The following is a 17,730-nucleotide window of genomic DNA, read 5'->3' on the forward strand; positions in this document are numbered from 1 at the left end:
AAGCAGCTGGGGAACTAGAAGTCCACCGAGATAGAGCCCACATGCCTAGGTAAGCCTCATACAACTGCGGTGCGGCATGTTCCCCAGAGTTGGCCCGCTAATGACTGTTCCACCTCAATAGCCATCAGTGTGCAGCACACCTTGAGATTGAGGTTTTTTTTATAGAGGTTTATTCCATCCTCGTGATCCAGCCGCTCAAGCCAAGATCCCCATTCCCCGAGACACACAACATTCCAGCGCCTTGCTGCCCGTTGGTCACTGAAGCATGCCCAAAGCTTACAATGACAGGGGACTGGCGGCACTTACCAGTCACCAGCTCAGGAACCCTGGGGTCACCAAGCCCGTACCCAGCAAATGAATGCCGAGCCTCTGGGGGCCATAATATTGTCCTTAACTACATCACCCTTGTATAGACCCTCTATGTATTCCTTCCACGTTTCTGATTTCCCTTCTTTGCTTAGAACAGGGTTTCTGTCTGAGCTCTTGATTTTCATGCAAGTGGTTCTCTTTTCTCCAAAGGTCTCTCTAATTTTCCTGTGGACAGTATCTATCTTATCACTAGTGAGATATGCCTTTACATCCTTACATTTGTCCTCTAGCCATCTCTGCCTAGCCATTTTGCACTTCCTGTTGATCTCATTTTTGAGAAGTTTGTATTCCTCTTTGCCTGCTTCATTTACTGCATTTTTATATTTTCTCCTTTCATCAATTAAATTCAATATATCTTCTGTAACCCCAGGATTTCTACTAGCCCTCGTCTTTTTACCTACTTTATCCTCTGCTGCCTTCACTATTTTATCCCTCAAAGCTAGCCATTCTTCTTTTCTGTACCTCTTTCCCTCATTCCTGTCAATCGTTTCCTAACGCTTGCCCTGAAACACTCTACAACCTCTGGTACTGTCAGTTTATCCAGGACCATCTTCTTAAATTCCCACCTTTTTGCAGTTTCTTCAGGTTTAATCTACAGTTCATAACCAATACATTGTGGTCAGAATACACATCTGCCCCTGGAAATGTCTTACAGTTTAAAAACTGGTTCCTAAATCTCTGTCTTACTATTATATAATCTATCTGAAACCTTCCAGTATCTCCAGGCCTCTTCCATGTATACCACCCTCTTTCATGATTCTTGAACCAAGTGATAGCTACGATTAAGTTATGCTCTGTGCAAAATTCTACCAGATGGCTTCCTCTTTCATTTCTCTCCCCCAATCCATATTCACCCACTATGTTTCCTTCTCTCCCTTTTCCTACTCTCGAATTCCAGTCACCATGACTATTAAATTTTCGTCTCCTTTCACTACCTGAATAATTTCTATTATCTCATCATACATTTCATCAATTTCTTCATCATCTACAGAGCTAGTTGGCATATAAACTTGTACTACTGTAGTAGGCATGGGCTTTGTGTCTATCTTGGCCACAATAATGCGTTCACTATGCTGTTTGTAGTAGCTAACCCGCACTCCTATTTTTTTATTCATTATTAAACCTACTCCTGCATTACCCCTATTTGATTTTGTATTTATAACCCTGTATTCACCTGACCAGAAGTCTTGTTCCTCCTGCCACCAAACTTCACTAATTACCACTATATTTAACTTTAACCTATCCATTTCCCTTTTTAAATTTTCTAACCTACCTGCCTGATTAAGAGATCTGACATTCCACGCTCCTATCCGTAGAACGCCAGTTTTCTTTCTCCTGATAACAACATCCTCCTGGGTAGTCCCTGCCTGGAGATCCAAACGGGGGACTATTTTAGCTCTGGAATATTTTACCCAAGAGGACGCCATCGTCATTTAACCATACAGTAAAGTTGCATGCCCTCTAGAAAAATTATGGCTGTAGTTTCCCCTTGCTTTCAGCTGTGCGCAGTACCAGCACAGCAAGGCAGTTTCGATTTGTGCTACAAGGCCTGATCAGTCAATCATTCAGACTGTTGCCCCTGCAACTACTGAAAAGGCTGCTGCCCCTCCTCAGGAACCATGCGTTTGTCTGGCCTCTCAGTAGATACCCTTCCGTTGTGGTTGCACCTACAGTATGGCTATCTGTATCGCTGAGGCACACAAGCCTCCACACCAATGGCAAGGTCCATGGTTCATGGTTTGGGGGGGGGGGGGGGGGGGGGGAGGGCGAGGGGGAGGGGGAAGGAACTGGAGATGACAAAACAAATAAGCATGACTACAAGCAAACCCTTAGCAAAGAAATGTGTAATTAGCATAAGCTGTTGTGTGGGTGCGACACAAGAATGTCTGATTTTTGGCCCTGTAATTAATTTGTTATCAAATAATTGTGTTAGGGATCCCGTACATTTGTCCAAAAAGTAAATGATCACAAAAACTTACACTTACACAAAAATGCGAAACAGAAAGTAATGAAAACTTAAACATTATTTTGTTCATGCCATAAATTGTACTTAATTATGCACAAAACAAAATTCCACAAAAAACAATTCTTTCTTTTTTCATTAAGTTGTGCATATTATTATTATTATTATTATTATTATTATTATTATTATTATTATTATTATTATTATTATCATTACTATTATTTCTATTATTGTCTGTGGACATTGTTATATAAATATGTTGATAAGCATAACTGTTATACAGCAGGCTCAAAATGTATAATCATGAACTGCCACAGTCTTTATATGATTTATATATAATTTACGTAATAATTTCTTATTTAAAGATTTTATATATTTGATTCTAAGAACTTCCTTACACTATAACAAAAGGCTGAGGCCAGGTGATACGTTAGTTTTTGTCTGAATGCAGACAGTGTTTTTAAGGTCTTGATGCAGTGTGAAAATTTATTATAGAATATACATCCAGCCATTTCAGGATCTTTATCACTTAAAATTAAGTCTATTTGTCTACATGCGGTAGTTATCTTTACACCTAGTGCTGTAATTATGGATATTTTATTCAGCAAAGCTGTACAGTTTATGTTTAAGAATACAATTGTTTCATATACGTACAACGCAGGCACTGTAAGTGTAGTAACCATATAGTGTGAGTGCATCTAATCAAACAGCACATGATGCAAGTGCCTCCGTGGCTGACCTTCGAGAGATTGTCTTGCAACCTGCACAGATGGTGTAGCAAGTACTGTGCTGTGTACACAACAGCCCAATATAAGCCTGGAACTCTGAGATTTTGACCTCACTTGTGTTTACTTGCTTTTTGTACACTCGCCTACGAGACAGTATATTAATGTGTTCTGTAAGTACAAGACTTTGTACTGTTCTATTCTTAATTCAGTGTTGTTGTGCATCGCTTTATGTGGAAGCAGAATGAAACATAGTTAGTGTTACTTCTAACACTATGTCTCTACAGTACTGCAACATACTTGGCAACAAGGGTGGGATTCTTTTCCACATGTTTTGTTTCTTTGGTTCGATATACAGCCAACATGTAAGTGAAAGAAGTTCTTCAATCTCTTTTTGAGCAACAGAAAGCTCTTACCAACTGGCAGTAGGCTCTTGCCATGGCACTAAACAATGTGGCAGCCTCATTGATGCACCAGATTTCACCACAATTGAAGCCATCTCCTATGTTTCTTCATATGATGATTATGTGGAAGATTGGGACACATATGAAAAAAGCTTTTGGCTATATTTTCAAGCTTTTGGAGTCACTGCCCCCAACTTGCATACGGCTTTATTTTTGTCATGGATTTTTCCTCGTGTTTATCACCTTTTGTGTCAGCTAGCTTCTCTCCAGGAACCTGCCAGTCTCCCTTTTGATGAAATGTGTCAGTTGCTCTATACTTATCATTGTAAACATACTCATGTTGTTGTTGTTTATATTGAGCTCTACCATAGTCAAAAGTGGTTGCTACAGTCATACAGACGTTGGGCAGTGGAAATTCATGGGCTTAGCCATCATTGCCAGTTTGTTACTAAAGCCCGCCAGGACTCTTACACTAATTTGATGGATCATGAAGCTATAATATGCCTGGTTCCAGATAGGGAAGTTAGTGAAATGTGAAAATCCTCTTCTCACAGACATCCTGAACATTCCTCAGTCTTTTGAAGTGTCTAGGACAGCAGGAAATCAGATAGAAGCATGGTGTGAAGTAGCCTTTCCTCCTCGGCCACCATTGGTTAGCTTACAGGTGGAAGACAATGATGCAGTTGTGCAACTGTAGCCTCGATGCCACGTGGGGCAGCACTGCACTGAACAGTAACACCATTCGGTGTCACAACAATGGCTGTGTGCTCATCTTTCATTGTGCACTTATTGTTTTGTTCAACATGGGCAGGTTGAATGCCCAAAGTATTGGACAATGTGCAACCATTGTAAAAAAAAGGACATGATGTGCTTGCATGCAATTCTCAATGTCCTTCACCAGACATGAATATGCATGTGATCAATGTTTCCAAATTGATGGTAGCCCCAAGCAAACTCTACACTGAAGTATGTGTGATGGACAAGATGTAAAATATGCAAGTGGACATGGATACAGCAGTGAGTTTGTTACATTCTCAAACCTATGCAGTGAGTCTGGGATCATCAGCATTGTCCCCTGTCTCTTGTTGGTTGGTGAGCTACAACAAACATCAAATATCCATATTGAAACAGTTTCCTATTTCCATAGTGTACAAAGCAGTTGTTCAGATTTTGACCTTTCTAGTAGTCAATGATGCAACACTGAAAGCTTATTTGGGTTAGATGCCTTCAAAATTTTTGGGTTCTCTATTTCTGATGAAATGCTTCTGGTATTCTATCAAGTTTCATACCAACAAATGGGTGCAGTCTGCTCAGAATATTCCTCCAGTTTACAGAAGGTTTAGGGCGTGATATCGATTTCAAGATTCACACCACAATGAAACCGATGACTTTCCCCCACTTTTTTTTCATTTATTTGTTTGTTATTGCTTCAGGATGCAAAACAGCTGAGGTTATAAGCGCCTGTGTTATAACTTAAAGTGGTCTGTTACTGAATGAATTTGAAGTTTATAATGCTTGGAGCCTAATCGACTGGAGTAGAGGGACAGCTAAAAATGAGCACTTCCCCTTTGAGGAGTTTACTCGAAAGGTTGAAAATTAAATTTCCTTCACAATATTACTGCAATGAATAAAAAGTAAAATTTAATCAACAGCTCATGCTGTATCTACTAAAATATGTGGTAATTCAGGTTGCAAACATACATTGAAACATGAACAGTACAAAGTAAGCCTTGGGTCAGAAAATAGTGCACTGTCAATGGCTGGTTGCAGGAAGCACAGAGTGGTGTGGGATCTCCATTAAAAAAATTATGGTGACAAACAGCAGTGCCCAACACGCAACCTACGCAAAAGTATGAGAAGGGCAAAAGGAAATTGTCCAAACCATTGGGAGGTGCTTAATTTCCTAATTTATTCCCATGTAGAGAGGACCAGTGTTCAGGCCAGAGGGACTCATTCCTGTCTGCGACAACACACACAAATCAGAAGGGATAGAACAGCTAAGAAGTGATAGAATAGCTAAATGGCCTAGGTACTTCGACTGTAGTCTTGGCAGCAGCATCGACAGCTTCATTCCCTGACACTCCAACGTGACCAGGGATCCACACGAACATCATGCTGGCTCCATTTTCAGCAAGGGAGTGAAGGCATTCTAGGATTCATTGTGCTAAAAGGTGGTATGTGTGTAGCACACAGCGGCTTTGGAGGGCACTAAGGCAATTGGAACATAATGCACAATTGAGAAGCCTTTCTCGTTGGATGTACTGTGTAGTGTGATAGAGGGTGGAAAGATCTGCAGTAAAAATCGAGCACTGTTCTAGAAGCCAGTATCCAAAATGTTTGCTACCAATGACAAAGGCACACCTGATACCACTTTTCTTGTCCCCACTCAGTCCCAGTAGCTTTACAGTAGCAAGTTAAATTGAGTGATTCTTCAGTTTCTACTGGCATATTTGTTGCTTGAACAGTCCACGGGTATATTGCCGGTTCATAGTGTCCAATGAGCACAATACTTCGGCGATCAGACATGTCGCCATCATCAGGTGCACTGATGAACTGAGCTCCTGAGGGCGGGCGGCCGATTTAAATCCCCTCCCCCCGCAGGTCGCTCTCTTCGCCGTCTGCACCCGCGCGTCAGCGGTCACAAAGATGTGGGCGTCGGAATCTCTCGTAGTGTTGATGTGCTTGCTACGTCCGCCCTGGTCACCAGTTCATACTTCTTGCTGAGAGTCTTCTTAATTACACTAGTACACAGGGTGCGCAGCATCTCAGACGCAGAGAATCTGCCCCAGGAATTGGAACACCTCAGAGCCGTGTTCCGAAAAAATGGATACTCGGAATGGCAGATTAGACGCGCTCTCCATCCCACCACCACAGCACAACTGTGGAGGCAGATGAAGTCATGAAAGAAGAGGTAGCCACTGCCTTTATTCCATACAATGGCGCACTTTCGGGGAAAATTGGAGAAACACTGATTTAAAACTATTTTGCCCGTCCAATAAAACACAGGCAAAGATGACCTCGGTTTGAGGAAAGCCGGCACATACAAAATTCCCTGTGAGTGTGGGAAGACTTATATCGAACAAACAGTATGCACCATCGCAGATCGTTGCCGAGAACACCAAAGGCACACTCGACTGAAATATCCAAATAAGTCGGTGGTAGCAGAGCACTGTTTGTCTGAGAAACACGAGATGGATTATGAGCGAACCAAGATCCTGGCTCAGATCTCTAAATAGTGGGACAGCGTTATAAGGGAGGCTATCGAAATTCGCACCAGGGAAGATCTTATCAACCGAGATTGCGGTTACAATCTTAGCAAGGCTTGGGACCAGGCATTGAATGAAATTAAGAAGACTCTCAACAAAAAGTATTAACTGGTGACCAGGATGGACGTAGCAAGCACATCGAAGTTACGACAGATTCCGACGCCCACGTCTTCGTGACCGCCAGCGCACGGTCGCGGACAGCAAAGAGAGCGACCCGCGGTGGGAGGGGATTTAAATCGGCCAGTCCAGTGGAGAGGTGGAGCAGCTGGTCCATAATTCAAAACCCAGATGAAAAAATATATCACTCACCCTTCTCTCGAGGAAATCCCTGATAGATTGTTGAGTACACATAGGTTTACTCCAGTCAGCGACTGTAGTCTGGCGGAGCTGCTTCATGGCTGCCAGCCCTGTATGCTGCATCATCTGCTCAGATCAACACCTGGCCACCCATCAGCGATGCCATCCAATCTCCATCTGGGCCTGTGCATTTAGCCAGTAGCCTAAATGAATACCAGTGGTTGTACATCACTGCTGATGCCACTCTCTCTGCATTGTGCGCTCCTCCAATGTCTTGGTATCATGACACTGCAACCAGATATATCCATGAGTGACCAACCATGCACCAAAGAGTCCTCCACCCATGCACTCAGCTACACCATCTGCGCCAGCCCCTGTGGTGCAGTCCACACCTCCTCCAGCTACAGAACTATCTTTGCTCTGGGTGCTGCCATCGGCACCACTGCCAGGTGGAGTAATCAGTGCCGAGCCACCTCCATTTCTGCATCCTGTCGCCACTGCTATCTTCTCTGGTGCCTCCTTTGCTGAGTGCCTGCCTGGATGTGAACATGGTACAGCACCAGTCCCAGCACCAGTATCACCAGTGCTCTCTTACAGCCTGTTGTGGGGGAGTGGGTGCCAATCCTGTCCATGCCTGTGCTGTTTCAGACCATATGCTCCTGTGACAGCAAGACACCTGCTCCAGCAGTCATCACGTAATGATGAAGACATGGACATCTCCACAGTGAACACCATTCTCCAAGGGGGAAGGAGTGTTTTAACACTACAGTGTGAGCACGCTTAACCAAACAGTGCATGATGGAAGTGTCACCACAGACAACCAAGAGAGGTTGCCTCAGAACGTTGACAGATGGCACAACAAGCACTGTGCCATGTGCACAACACCTCAATACGAACCCATTGCGCTGGGCTCTTGGCCTTAGTTATGTTTACTAGCATATTGGATGCTCACCTACAAGACTCTATTTTGATGTGGTCTTTAATTATGACTTTGTACTGACCTGTATTTCTTTCAGTATTATCATGGTTCTATGGTTCTCTTCATGTGGCAATACAATAAAACTTGGTCATTCTTACTTCTGATATTGTGTCTGTCCAATGTTACAACAATCAGTATTTGGAATTCTTTAAATTTATTTCTGCAGGACTGCCTTGGTGATACATTTCCAAAGCACCTGTCAGCCATCTATTGCAGTCCAAGTAATTTACATATGTATGTATTAGCTGCATGTATACAGGTATACAATACGAGATGTGTGGATAAGTAATGGTGCTTTACAACTCAGTATCATGTTCCCAGATTCCTGACACAGGCAATGGAGGATATTGTCAAAAGCTTGGAATTTTATAACAAATTGACGTAATAACTTCACTGAGAAGATTTTGTGTAACAAATCAATCATGAAGGACTTCAACATTGTACTTAAGGACTGTTGATATGGTACACATGAAGATCTAGATCCTGTGTTATGACTACTTGTCCTAGCTAATTTTTATCTTCTTTGACTATTTCTATGATATTAGTTTGTAATATTCAAGATATCTTTATTCAATGTCTGTGATTTCCAATAAAAGTAATTTTCTGATAAACATTCCTTGTCTACAGGTATGTTATCAAACATTTTATACATGTTGTTGTTTTATCAGCTAAAACTCCATTTTTTAGTAAGATGCTTATTGTGCTTTATGGAGTTTAATAAAGAATCTTTGTTTTTAACTCTAGTTCTGGCTAATCTATGTAATTTGGTGCTCTGTTATCTGTCTCAACTGCCAGTAGTTATCCTTTCCACATTTATCAGGATAGAGAGAGAGAGAGAGAGAAAGATAGGGGGGGGGGGGGGAATGGTGATTGAGAGGAGGGAGGGGGGGTGGCAGGGGGAGCAGGTGGGGAGGAAGGGAAGGGGGTGAATACAGTTGGATAGGTGTAGAACAGTAGAACACTTATATATTCCACTTAAATACAGTACCTTGAGCATCAAACCAATTGCCATTGTTTATGTAAAAACAGATGAGAAAGTGGAAATCTAAGCATGCACCCACAAGGCTGTTCAGTTGATCTGCAAGCCAGAAATCAGCAAACCCAACATGGAAAAATGGTGCTGCAATTATCCGCCCCTGTTGATGAAAATGAAAATAAAAATTTATACAGCTGATTATGGGAAAAATTTGTACAGAGAAATCAAATTTGTCTTTCACAATATTTGGCAACAAAGAGCAACAAAAAAAAATAGCACTTGCAGATCTCATTGCAAGACAACTTTTAGGGATGTGGACTGAATCGTGGTATACAGTATATTAGAAGAGAGAAATAGCTGCTGCAAACTGTTTTTCCATGTCTGTGTTAACAATTTTCTATGATTATTATTAAGCTACTTTTACAAATCTTTGTTCAACAGTTGTACAAGATTTCAGTGAACCTATTACTTTGAAAATGGCAACTTTTTACAGTTATACTGATCAGTTAGTCTTATTTATCTGTTATTTCTTGTTGACTATTTACATGGATATACCGGTTACTGTTGAGGAAAACAGTTAGCTATGTAGTATACAAATAGATATCTTTTACAGTGACTATTTACATGGATATATTGGTTACTGTTGAGGAAAACAGTTAGCTATGTACTATACAAATAGATATCTTTTACAGTGAAACTTGTAATCTTTCATACTACTAATAAAGATTTCCAAATGTAGATCATAAAATAACATTTAAGAGAAGTGCCTAGATTGATATTCTTTTATTTGTCCCCAATATTTTTGTTTTTCAAATGTTGATTGCCATGGAATAATTTTTTTGGTTGCTTTTCAGTGATACTAATTTTTTGACTTGATGTGGGTGTTTCATTAAACATTTTTGCATCAGTATGTAAGACTTTACTCAGAACCTTAGAGAAATATGCAGATCCCTCAAAGAAACTGTTTTTTGTGTCTTATATCATGAATATTGATGCGTCCTCCCAAAAAAGTTTATTGAGAAGAAAGTTCAAGAATGATGATTCTCTTCAAATCATTCACATATCTCCTCCTCCTCTTCTCTCTTCTCTCTCCTCCTCCTCCTCCTCCTCCTCCTCCTCCTCACCATCTTCATCATCATAATCTTTTATCTTCATTATTTTTTTCACTTTGTAATAGTATTCACTTATCGGTGTTACATAATATTTTTATTGTTCATTTTCACTTTTTTTTAACTTTGATCTTTATTACCTCAAAAGATAATTCTGAAGGGTAATCAAAGCAAACATGTACAAAATATAAGTTTTTGGCTGTGAGTCAGCACAGAGTATATTGAACATGCTTTGCATTTATAGATAAGTTTTATGATCAGTTTATTTTACTGTAACTTGCTATCCATCAAAACATCAAGAAATGTTACATATTTTTCATTTATTCATTCGCTTGTCATCTTATTTGGACCTCATTAAGAAGACAAACATCCAGGGGTGTGGAACAAGTCGAGGTACAATTTAAAGAAGCTGCTATAACTGTATTAATAATTAACTATAATTAAACTGCTATAAATTATTAATTATTATTGAAGCAGTGAAGTTAACAGCACTGCAGCTAATTTTTTCAAAAAAAGTGAGTGAGGGCTTCCTCAGTTGTATTAAATACCCGCTTTTCACCTTCTATTTTTAGCTTAATCTTTGCATAACCACACTGATATTTGTTATAGAACCATTCTTATCCGTATCCAAGTGGCTAATAAAATAGATGGTTGATATACTTATCTTTAATTTACAATAATACTTTAGTCGATACTTTGCCATATTGGACCTTGCTGAAAAATTTTTGTATCAGATTACAGTAACCCACTCTGAACCCTAGACAAGAAATCAGAATCTATGAGGGTTGTGGTGCCAACAACATCACTATAAAAACTGAGTAGCTGGCACAACATTATTTTCAACCCCACTGGCACCTCTAATCAGATGGTGCTTGTCATCAGGAGCACCCTCTGAAGAGACCATGCCAGACTCTAGCCTAGAAGCAGGTCCTGGGCCGATCTGAGCTGTAATGTGATCAGTAAGGTGTACACTGGCTTGGCGTATTGGTTTAGTTTAAATGTGTTTATGTTTTAGACCCTGTTCATTACTGGCAAAATCCTGTATTACTGTGTGCCCAAGATCTTGGTTGGAATGCTTACTTAAAATAGCTTGCACTGCTAAGAAAGTATTCTGTAACAGATCTCAAAATTGTAGAAAGATCAGGTGAGTCCCTGCTAGTTTTGTGTGTAACTTACCTTTACAGAAGTAAGAATGTTGTTTTTCTGTCTTGGATCAGGTTTATGTATATTGCAAATCAACAAAACCTGATTTTTATCAGATGCAACAAATACCATTAAGGAGAAAATGCTCTGGGAAGGGATATCTTTGAGGAAGCCTCTACTGTGTTCAGTTATCTACTTTTCTGTGTAGTGTCACTGTTCAGTTTTGTTGAACGATTAAACTTTTTACTGTAGCTACATTAGCATGGCAGATAATGCTATAAGATACTATGGAGTGAAAATATGTAAAAATGTAAGCAACCTGGACTTCAAGCTGATATTGTAACAGGCCCTTCTAAGTGTATTTAATACTGTCCTAAGACTTAACTGCCTGAAACAATACAGCTAGGGTCAAAAAGTGTTTATTTTACAAAAGTGTGTAGTAATAGTATCATGTAGTCAGTAACCGAATATGTTCCAGCAGCTGCTTCAGAAACCTAGGGATCCTTACACTCATCTTCCAATACATTTATTCCCAAATGATATTTGTTGTTAATAAAAAGAGTGAATTTAGGATAAACTGTGAAATTTACAACCACAATAGTAGAAGTAAAAATGATTTCTATGTAGACAGAGTCCCCATCTAGGGTTCAAAATTGAGTTATATATAGAGAAGTGCAAAGTCTTCACAGACTGCCCTGGGCCTCAAGGCAGGAAATTGGAATTCCTTAGATATTCAAAAATAAAGTAAAGTAAAATAAAATAAAGAAATGCCTTATTAGCCAACCCTTCTATAATTAATCAGAAATTTAGACTCAGGGATATAAATTATGATTAACTTTAGTACTCTTATTAAATAAATTTCACTGCTTTAATATATGAACAGTTGACAGCAGTCTCTAAATACCAATAAGTTACAAAAATGCTGAGTATGAAACAGAAGTTAAGAGCAAGAGCAGCAAGATTTTTAAAAATTTTATTTTACTTAGTTTTTATTTAATTAGTGGAAAAATGAAGCTGGCTAATAATATTTGTACCTGAGTGGTAAAGAAACAGGAGTCCAGTTTCCAGAAAACTAGGAAGGATGCCTTTATTTAGTAGTGGATTTCAAGTTTGAAATATGTACACAAATTTGAGGGGAATAATGATTTAGTTAGTCAGTTGAAAAGTATGAATACTAACACTGTCTAGGTGTACCATAGACCTGGGCACATCCAAACAAGATGGTCAAACAAGATTTTACTATGATCTGAGGTCAGCTTGAATATGTGCTTTCTTATGGGAACTTGGTGTTTGTTAATTGGATTGCTTCTCATAATTGTTGTGTGCTTTTGTTCTTTAACATTATTTGGATATTGCTTTGGAATTATTTCATGTGTTGCATATAGTCACCCCACACCTCTAGTTGTCTGTTACATTAAATGTGTCCTTAAGTTTGGTGAACTAAATCTCTTGTCTAATACAGGCATGATAGAATGGTCTCATGACTTCAGATATTTTTAGCTAGCACTGGTTTCTTTCAGAAGTTGTTCTCCCTGAAAGAGTGCAGGTTGTTAACTTTCCACTGAATATCATCAGAGAGAAGGAGGAGGACATAATTGAAGACCGATGGTCAAGAACAGCTCTGTAGTATTGTTAAACTGCATGACCAATGCATGTTTAGAAGACATATTTTTTATCAGTACAAAGCTTACAACAGGTCACAGAAACAGATGCTACTGTGTGATCAGACAACACTATTTGTAATTGTTTCTCAGAATTATACTTTATATCGCAGAAGATAGGTGTCCATTACATTAAAAGTAACTATAGCATAATTATCATCTTTGTCAAATTGCTACTCACCAGAACTTTCATAGTCCACAGCCTGGCCTCATATCTGAATGTCCTCACAGGGTTAACCAAGAACACAACCATTAAAATAATAAGAGACAGTGGATTTACATAGGGTGGTATACTAAGAGATTCACTGTATAAAAAGCTCAGTACACTTAAGGTCCAAACAACTCCAAATATAGCAGCCAGCTCCATCAAATGCTGTTCAGAAAGATGATTTCGAGGATCAAGTTCAAAAATAAGTACATGATTGACCCCAGAAGATCGCCAACCATACACATTTATGCCCATCAGAAATAAAAATTCTATGATCAGGAGTGGACCTCGATACAGCTTAAAAGCAGTCTTCAGGTTATCAGATCCACCATTATGGAAAATTGCTGCAATGACAAAAATAGGATGTAAGTATTACAAATATTAAACAATTATACTTTGCATGTTGTATTGTATACATCACAGTTTTAAACAAAAAACATTGTTTCATCACACCACAGCATTTGATGTTTAGTCACATGTTACTTAAATACACTAGTCTTGGTGCAAAGGTACAAGTCGTAAAACTTTGCTTCTGCTGTTTTTTCCCCAACATTTGAGGCTTTAATGAAACAAATTGCTTACACATGTATCATTCAAAGTATTTTCCATTGCTGGCCACTACTTACTCCCATCTTTCTGGAAGTGTATGAATCCTATGTAAAAAATTGTTCATCTTTTCAAGCGATCCAGGAATTGATCCAATTGTGACTTCTTCATGAGATTGGATGTGTTGGTCAGCCAGCCAAGCGCCATTGATCTAAACAGGTGATAGTCAGAGGGAGTGATGTCTGGAGAATACGATGATGGGTGGGGTAGAACTTCCCATTTTAACATTTCCAAGTATGTTTTGACCTCTTTTGCAACGTGGGGTCGAGCATTGTCATGCTGCAAAATCACTTTATCACGCCTCTCACTGTATTGTGATCATTTGTCTTTTAATGCTCTGCTCAAACGCATTAATTGTGTTTGATAAAGAGCACCTTTGGTTTTGACACCTCATAGTACAAGACCCCACCCATGAAGTGTGGTGAGGATGTGATGTCACCATGTTGTATCGTATACCTTCCGCATGTCAAAGAAGACGGCAACCAGATGCTGACAGTGGGCAATTGCCGTACGGATGGCAGACTCCAGGCAGACCACATTATTGGTGGTAGAGTGGCCCTTACGGAACCCACCCTGAGATGGAGCCAGAAGGCCCCAGCTCACCATGCATTTGAGCAACTTGGACAGGACGTTTCTAAGGCTAATGGGATGGTAGCTGTCCACCTCCAGTGGTTTCAACATTGGTATGATGATGCTTTCTCGCCATTGTGATGCGAATTCACCCTCAACCCAGATATGGTTGAAAAGGTCGAGAAGGTGTCACTGGCAGTCCACCGAGAGGTGTTTGAGCATCTGATAGTGGATGTGGTCCGGCCCAGGAGCTGTATCAGGGCAAGCGGATAGGCACTTTGGAATTCCCACTCACTGAATGAAGCATTGTACGATTCAGGGTGGCATGTACGGAATGAAAGGTTCCAATGTTCCAACCACTCTTTCAGTGAGTGGAAGGCCAGCGGGTAATTCATAGAAGCGGAACTCTCAGCATAATGCTCTGCTAAGAGTTCTGGAATCATGTCTGAGTCAGTACAGACTGCTCCATTCAGGGAAAGCCCAGGTACACTGACAGGGGTCTGATATCCAGAGTGTCACCTAACCATAGTCCAAACCTGTGATGGAGAGGTACGGATGCCAATGGTGGAGACATACCTTCCCCAGCACTCCTGTTTCCATTGGCGAATTAGGTGATGGACTCGGGCACGGACCTGCTTCAAGGTAAGGTGGTGTTCAAGTGATGGGTGCTACTTATGACATTGGAGGGCCCGTCTGCAATCTCTAATCACCTCAGCGATCTACGGCGACCACCAAGGCACAATCCTCCACCGAGGGGACCAGGAAGAACAGAGAATTGCAGATTCTGCTGCAGAAACGATGCTGGTGGTTATCATGTGAACCACCACATCAATGGCATCATGAGAAAGAGGCTCAATAGTGGCAATGAAGGCGAACGAGTTCCAGTCAGCCTTATTCAAAGCCCACCTTGGGAGGCACACAGAAGAGTGACGCTGTGGCAGTGACAGGAAGATCGGAAAGTTTTCACTACTGCACACTCCATTGGACAAATGGTAGAAGGCCAGGGCTGCAGACTGAAAGGTCGTTGACTGAGTATGTGCCATGCGCCACACTGAAATGGGTGGAGGCATCATTATTTAAGAGGGTAAGGTTGAGCTGTGCCAACACTTGTTCTGTGACAGTGCCTCGTCCTGTTGCCACCAACCCATCCCACAAAGGTTTATGGGTGTTTAAGTTGCCCAGTAACAGAAAAGTTGGTGGCAGTTGGGCTATCAGCACAGCCAGTACATGTTGTGGGACATCACCATCCAGTGGAAGATAGATACTGCAAACAGTAACAGCTTGAGGCATCCACACCCTAACAGCGACAGCCTCTAAAGGCGTTTGAAGAGGTACACACTCACTGTAAAGAGAGTTAAGGATGTAGACGCAGACTCCACCAGATATCCTTGCATAAATTGCTCAATTCTTATAATAACCCTGATAGCCATAGAGGGTGGGGGTTTGCATCACCGGAATTCAAGTTTCCTGGAGAGCAATGCAGAAGAAAGGGTGAAAGCTGATAAGTTGTGGGAGCTCAGCAAGGTGGTGGAGAAAACAGCTGCAATTCCACTGGAGAATGACATTGTCTGCAGCTGAAAAAGGCATGGGACTGAGGAGGCAAATTATGCCACCAGGTCATCTACTGCCACTGAAGGAGAGCCTAAGTTGAGAACCATTACGTCTGAGGTGGGGGCGAGATTAAGGTCATTGGGGGACACCAAAATCTGCAAATCATACTCAGATGCAGAGCTGGTAAGAACAGGTGACACAGAGACAACCTGAACCTCTTCCTTCTTACCCAGCTTCTTCCTCTTCTTCTTCTTCTTCTTCTTCCTCTTCCTCTTCTTCTTCTTCCCTTCCCCATGCTGCTCCTTTGAAGCAACCTGGGAGGGAGTCGCAGGAGGGGGGGGGGGGGGGGGGGGTCAGGGACAGACGAAGAGCAGAAAACTCTTCAATCTGCCACTCAAGGCTCCTTGAGTCACTCACTGATGTCAGCTGTCATGCTGGAGGATGCCTTAGAAGTTAGACTTCCAAGGGACCCTTTCTGCACGAGAGAAACTGGAGGAGGCTGGCTTACCTCTGGTGGGGGGCCTCCGATATCCCCGTCAATTTGAGGGTTGGTGTCCAGTGTCCAGAAGAAGCAGTGTCCCCCATCATGGACATGGGGGAAGAGTCAGGGCAGCCCTGAGGGCCCACTGGGGGTTTAACAACTGCAGGGACAGCCGTCTCCAACGGGGGCAGCGGAGTCATAGTCACAGCATAGGATGCAGTCATTGGAACAGGATTAAGGCATTTGTATTTTCTCTTTGCATCTTGATAGGTGAACCTGCCCAGGTTTTTGATTTCCATTATTCACCACTCCTTATGGAAAATGGGTAGAAGGGTGAGCAGGGGGAGTGGCGCTTCCCACAGTTGGCACAAGTGGAAGTAATAGATAAGTGAACAGTAACAAAATGCAGACTTTATTGTAATTTTGTAAATATTCTTTCCTATTGTGTTTCCTACATTGAGAAAAGCTACCACAATACCCATACTCATAATATCAACTGCAGTTGTTGTTGTTGTTGTTGTTGTTGTTGTTGTGGTCTTCAGTCCAGGGGCTGTTTTGATGCAGCTCTCCATGCTACTCTATCCTGTGCAAGCTTCTTCATCTCCCAGTACCTACTGTAACCTACATCCTTCTGAATCTGCTTAGTGTATTCATCTCTTGGTATCTCTCTAAAATTTTTACCCTCCACGCTGCCCTCCAATAGTAAACTAGTGATCCCTCGATGCCTCCGAACATATCCTACCAACCGATCCCTTCTTCTAGTCAAGTTGTGCCACAAACTTCTCTTCTCCCCAATTCTAGTCAATACATCCTCATTAGTTATGTGCTCTACCCATCTAATCTTCAGAATTCTTGTGTAGCATCACATTTTGAAAGCTTCTATTCTCTTCTTGTCCAAACTATTTATCGTCCATGTTTCACTTCCATACACGGCTACACTCCATACAAATACTTTCAGAAACGACTTCCTGACACTTACATCTATACTCGATGTTAAAAAATTTCTCTTCTTCAGAAACACTTTCCTTCCCATTGCCAGTCTACACTTTATACCCTCTCTACTTCAACCATCATCAGTTATTTTGCTCCCCAAATAGCAAAACTCATCTACTACTTTAAGCGTCTCATTTCCTAATCTAATTCCCTCAACATCACCTGAATTAATTTGACTACATTCCATTATTCTTGTTTTGCTTTTGTTGATGTTCATCTTATATCCTCCTTTCAAGACACTGTCCATTCCGTTCAACTACTCTTCCAGGCCCTTTGCTGTCTCTGACGGAATCACAATGTCATCGGCGAACCTCAAAGTTTTTTTTCTTCTCCGTGGATTTTAATTCCTACTCCAAATTTTTCTTTTGTTTCCTTTACTGCTTGCTCAATATACAGATTAAATAACATCGGGGATAGGTTATAACCCTA

The 17,730-nt window shown here is 41.0% G+C and overlaps 1 protein-coding gene across 2 annotated transcripts in view; it reads right to left on the bottom strand.

Moving 5' to 3' along the window:
* LOC124795059 (xenotropic and polytropic retrovirus receptor 1) overlaps nucleotides 1-17,730 on the bottom strand; it is a 265,327-nt gene that overhangs the window by 40,218 nt on the left and 207,379 nt on the right. For both annotated transcript variants that reach the window (XM_047258858.1, XM_047258857.1), the window contains exons 6-7: nucleotides 13,074-13,444; nucleotides 8,992-9,139 (exon numbers count right to left, since the gene is read on the bottom strand). In XM_047258858.1, coding sequence (XP_047114814.1) covers nucleotides 8,992-9,139; nucleotides 13,074-13,444 — 519 coding nt within the window. The remainder of the gene's footprint in view (nucleotides 1-8,991; nucleotides 9,140-13,073; nucleotides 13,445-17,730) is intronic.

The sequence above is a fragment of the Schistocerca piceifrons genome, chromosome 4 (genome assembly GCF_021461385.2).
Source record: "Schistocerca piceifrons isolate TAMUIC-IGC-003096 chromosome 4, iqSchPice1.1, whole genome shotgun sequence".
Taxonomy (NCBI): Eukaryota; Metazoa; Arthropoda; class Insecta; order Orthoptera; family Acrididae; genus Schistocerca; species Schistocerca piceifrons.